We start from the raw sequence: 5,350 nt of genomic DNA on the forward strand, positions 1-5,350 counted from the left end.
ACAAAAGGGGTCATCTTAGGGCGTCAATCTGCTTTTGTATTTGTAATTGGATTTTGTTTTATTTTCAGTGTACTTTTATATTATTTTCTTCCGTATTATCTTTTAGTAGCTTTGAAAATCGAGTTGTGACTGGCTTCCTCACTCTTCGAAATCCAAAATGTCACTCTTTCTTCTTCTCTTATAGTTTTTTGTTTAATTCTAATAAATTACATTAAATGGAGATGAATCAAAGATAAAACAACATTTAACTTCATTAAGCTTAAAACTCGTAAAGATTAAAACAAAAGAAAACAAAAAGGTTCAAGAATAAAAAAATATATCTCACACATATTTTTCCTTTTTTCTTGGAGAACACGTGGAGCATACATAAATGCCACGTGGCATATGTCGTAGATCCGTTTGCCTAGCTGTCAATATGATGTGTACACCCAGACGACAAAAGGGGTTCCCTCACATCAACTTTATAGCTATCTGTCTCAATCGAAGTTGAAGCTGATTCACAATCCTCTTCTTGTGTTTCAACTCTACACTTTTCTCTGTCTTCTTCCTTCGTATAATCATTTGTTTTCCCCCAAAGAACCACATATAATCCAATAATTACAATCACGCCCCCCAACAAGCTGAAAATTATTCAAAAAAAAAAAAAACACTTACGAATAACAGAGTAACGATTTTAGGTTTCGACGAGTTTCTCGTTTCTCGTTTCTCGTTTCTCATCCCAAAAATTAACCCAAACATTTATTCATGCTACTTACTTATCTCAAATTGCTTCTGAGAGTGAATTGTTTTCACTCACATGCTTTTTATATAACAGCACAAGTACACCGCTAGTAGATATTGTTCTTTTTGGATTTTCTTTTTCAGGCTTTTCCTCACAACTTTAAAACACGTATACTAGTGAAAGGTTTCCACACCCTTACAAAGGGTGTTTTGTTTTCCTCCACAACCAGTATATTATATCACATTTTATCATCATAGTCTCCTGATTACTCTCATTTAAATGTGGTCTCTATTCATCTATATACTCTTATTTTACTCTGATGTCATATTAACCCAACAAAAAAAAAAAAAACCCCGTTTTTGAATGAAATCGATAAAATTCTCAACCCATTTGAGTCGAGAAAAGAATACCAAACCCTAATACGTGGCTTCATGATAATCAAAATTATTAAAAAAAAAATATATATCTAAATTAACGCATATATAAAATTTACCTTCCGGTATAAATCTCCTCATGAAGAAATATAGCTGCCAAAATAGTGGTAATAATGGTGCAAAAAGGGTTGAACACTGCAGAGAAGACAGGTCCCCTCTTGGAAATACCCCAAGCTTGAAGAAAGTAGGCAACTCCTGACCCAAAAATCCCCTAAGAACCAAACACAATTAGATCTCAAAATGACCTCTAAAATTGGGTAATTGTAAAAAATTACTTACTGAGAACAGGTAACAAACAAGTTCAGTCTTTGAATGAATCTTCCACGTTTCCACATTGGCTCCCTCTACCCATAATGTGAAACCCACTGATTGTATGAGTGAAAAAAAACAAGTCCATGCCGATAAGGATAGCTTGTCAGGATAGCTTGCCATTGCCGGCACCTGCAATATCAACCAAATTGACCAACAGCAACAGCTCCCAAACAGACTGAGTGACCCCAACAACCAAGCCTCATCGCTTCCACTTTCCACACCAAATATTGCAGATTTGACACCAAAAGCTTGTGTGGCATTCAGAAGCTTTGGACCTCTTAGAAGGGCCATGAACATAGCCCCACCCACACAAACCACTGTACCTCCAATCTTAGCCATGCACCTCAAGTTTGTCAGCTTCACGCTCTCCATTCTGCGAATTTTCGATTGTTAAATTGTGATGTCGAAAACCTTCTCCTAACAAATGCGTTTTAAAGTTTTGCCTAAAGAGAAGTACATCTGGGTCGTTACATAAATTATTACTAAACTTAATGGTTTAATATAATATTACCACTGACTCACCCGACCATTGCTGCTATTATAAATGTCACTGCCGGAATCAGATTCTCCATCGCGGTTGCTAATGATGAACTGGCTAAGAACAGTCCCTCGTAGAAAAAATTGTGGTTCATGGTTGAACTGTCCAAAACACCCAAAATTAGCCAAAAGCTTAGGCATGTTTAAATAACTTTTGAATCTCATCAACTCCGACTATCAAATCTAAACGGTAAAAGTTAGGTTGGGTTTAGTTGAGTTGAATTCATGAAAGATCAAAAATTCGGGTTGTCTTAGATTGACATTTTCTTTGTCGGATCAACTTGGCCAACCCAAAAATAAAATTACAATCCATCCATACCCATTATCATGAAAATTAAGAATATTTGACATTTGTAACAAATATTAGTGATATGTTGTAACTAGAAATATTTGATATTTGAGTTTTACGAAATTTTAGTTATTAATGTAAAATGTAGTGTGTAGTGTTGAGAATTGTTGGGAGGGAGTCACGCATTGACTAATTTAGGGAATGATTATGAGTTTATAGGTAAGGAATACATCTCCCGAGTATTTTTGGAGAAACTCAAAGCAAAGTCGTTATAAGTTATGCTAAAAGAGGACAATATCATACAATTATAGAAGGCCATGATAGAATCCTCATGTGTCAAACAAATGGTTGTATTTTTTTTTAGTAGTAGAGTCTAGATTAAGGGGAGGTTGTTTGATGGTATTAGAGTCATGCCCTTAACTTGACCATGTCAATCAAAGGGTGTACTTTGTTCAAGAGGTCGAGCCTCGATTAAAGGAGACTGTTTGACAACTTTATAGGGCTTAGAGGAGGCTCTATAGTGTACTTTGTTGGAGGGCTCTATACGCCTCCAAGAAAACCTGACAATCCAATCAAACCCAACTAACCATCCTAACCTATTTAGAATTTTTTTTTTTTTTGTTGGTCCAAAAGATTTTTCCCTCACGCTAACCGAACCCATAAACATCCCTATTAAATCTTACCCGATAAGTGCAGCAAAAAAGATGAGATAAAAGCTCTTGAGGTCCAAAGACACCTTCATGGATTTCGACCTGCCATCCCCAAATTATAAGACAAACAAAAAACAGAAAAGAACCAAGATAGTGTTTGAGAATGAAGAATGCACATCTAACCTGGAGAGATAAGCAATGGGTGCAATAGAGAGAGTGGCAAAGGCCTGCCTATAAACGATGAACACTCTAGGACTCATACCCTCCAACAGGGCAGCCCTAGAGATGAGTGTGACAATGGCATAAATTGCTTGAATTCCCAACATCGCCATTGCTGGCAAGTACTCTTCAACCACACCCATCTCCCCTCTCTCTTCCTTAGAGGCCTTCTTTCTCCTCTCCAATCTCAAATGCTCTCAAAACTTTCTATTTTATATCCTTTAATCTTCACATGTGAGAGAGAGAGAGATAAGATATATAAAGATTTAAAACTTGCAATCTTGGGAACTTTTCGGGTTGATTAGACCGGTTGTTGTAGCTATTACGATCATTTTTATTATTCGTTAAACAAAAGGGTACACGTGTTGGATTGGATTGAGTTAGAAAAATCTTTTCAACCAATTCGAAATTTTAAGTTGGCGATCGGAACCCGATCGAATAGAATTCACAATTCAACCCAATCCAACCCTACCTTCTATTTTCGAATTGTTTTACAAATTACAACCAATCACTAACGTCATATATAAACGTTAAATTTCTTTAATATTTTTAGAAGTAAGGTCGAACTATTGGGTTGAGTTATTGTTAAAGATATTTAATACTAAATTATAGTTTACCGTCATATTTGATATTTTATTATAGGCAAATATGTATATATTTATTACTCTCTTCATATTCTTATAATTTATTGGATTATAAATAGAGAACTTTCACTCTGGGTTTAATCTAAAATAAATCTATATATATATATATATATAACTAGGCCTCACTTTTATTCAATTTAATATAAAAAGGGTAAGAAAAAATAAATTTTGTTAAAGCTAGACATTATTTTATATTTTGGATTAAATTTAAAATAAATGAAAGAAAAGCTTTGAATTTACTCCTCAAATCACGCAAGATTAATTAATATATAAATAAAAATTATTTTTTAAAAAATTTGTAAATTTTAACAAAAACACACAAGTTGATGGAGATATGGTTGAAATATTCAATGCCACGTTGTTGGACAGCTGTAATGTCAGCACAAAATTTAATAAATAAATAAATAAAATATTATATTACAAAAGATGATATTAACCCGATTCTTTGAATCGACGCAGGGCCAAGGGTGATTTCGTAATGTTATCACTTTCGTCTTTCATTTTTCTTTTATTAATAAAAAAACATATTTTTATTTTGCAACTATTATTATTGCAATAATTTTTTTTAGCTTTTTAAACTAAAATACGTGTTTATACGATTCAATAATTTGTCGAGTTAGATTAGATTTTATCGGTTTAGATTGAGTAGGTCGGTCGAGTTGTGAGTTGACATTTTTTTTTATCAGGCCAACTCGACCAATCAAAAATAGTGTCCCTATTCTACCCTACTTTTAAAATTATTAAGAAACTTAGGAATATTAGACGTTTGTAACTGATATTAGTGATGTAACATGTACGATAGATAATTAAATAATTAAAAAAAAAAAACAAACTTTACCGTTCAACATAACTCGAAAATAGAGGGTTGGGTTGAGTTGTGAACTCTATTCGAATTACTCGAGCTGCCAACTCAATCAATACAAAATTAAGTTTTGTTTGGATGCCCACACCACTTGAATGCTCAACGCTGAAAGGCCTACATGATTCAAAGGTGCGGGAATCCACGTAAAGCTTAGTCATATGATTGATAAAAAAATGTAGTAGGCGTAGAATCTATTGATTTTAATAATGATTATTAACGGGTGATTAGACAATAATTATATTATTCTACCTCATACCAATCTAAATCTAAGTTAATTGATTAAAGAATCATATAGGGTAGGAATTTTTTATTTTGGAGATCACATGTTGAATTTAAATAATTTCTCTAATCAATAATATTTTAAAGATAAAATGGAGAGAATGGCATGAGAAATTTATTTGAAGCATGGGGAACATCATGTAGGCTAAAAAAATAATACAAATTATGTGAAATATAGGTTTAATTTATGATCCTTTTTTATAAATATTTATGTTTCTTAAATTTTAGAGATCTAGAGTTGTTGTATTTATTTTATATATAAGTCCATCTCTCCACTCATTCAACTTCATTTATTATATATTATACTCAAATTGTATGATCCATCTTTTTATGCATAATTCATATATAATCATTGAGAGTCACTATATTATGAGAAACCGGTTAGGGTTGACATCCCACATCA

At 33.0% G+C, this 5,350-nt stretch overlaps 1 protein-coding gene across 1 annotated transcript; it reads right to left on the minus strand.

The window, feature by feature from the left end:
• Nucleotides 1-224: 224 nt before the first annotated feature.
• On the minus strand, nt 225-3,385 carry LOC111468623 (WAT1-related protein At4g30420-like). The gene is made up of 6 exons (XM_023113900.1): nt 3,127-3,385; nt 2,977-3,045; nt 1,990-2,106; nt 1,435-1,840; nt 1,215-1,366; nt 225-620 (listed from the first exon to the last, which is right to left on the minus strand). Exons 1-6 carry the CDS (start codon nt 3,303-3,305, stop codon nt 404-406), a joined length of 1,140 nt encoding a protein of 379 aa, XP_022969668.1. The 5' UTR covers nt 3,306-3,385; the 3' UTR covers nt 225-403.
• Between the last annotated feature and the right edge of the window lie 1,965 nt (nt 3,386-5,350).

This window comes from Cucurbita maxima, unplaced genomic scaffold (genome assembly GCF_002738345.1).
Source record: "Cucurbita maxima cultivar Rimu unplaced genomic scaffold, Cmax_1.0 Cma_Scf00037, whole genome shotgun sequence".
In the NCBI taxonomy this organism is placed as follows: Eukaryota; Viridiplantae; Streptophyta; class Magnoliopsida; order Cucurbitales; family Cucurbitaceae; genus Cucurbita; species Cucurbita maxima.

Bases quoted from the DNA above. Each gene is read 5' to 3' on its own strand.
- LOC111468623 (XM_023113900.1), bottom strand. From the start codon at position 3,305: ATGGGTGTGGTTGAAGAGTACTTGCCAGCAATGGCGATGTTGGGAATT. The intron at 3,046-3,126 runs GTTAGATGTGCA...TGGGGATGGCAG, and splicing joins CCCATTGCTTATCTCTCCAG to GTCGAAATCCATGAAGGTGT. The intron at 2,107-2,976 runs GTAAGATTTAAT...TGTTTTGGACAG, and splicing joins TTTTTTGCTGCACTTATCGG to TTCAACCATGAACCACAATT.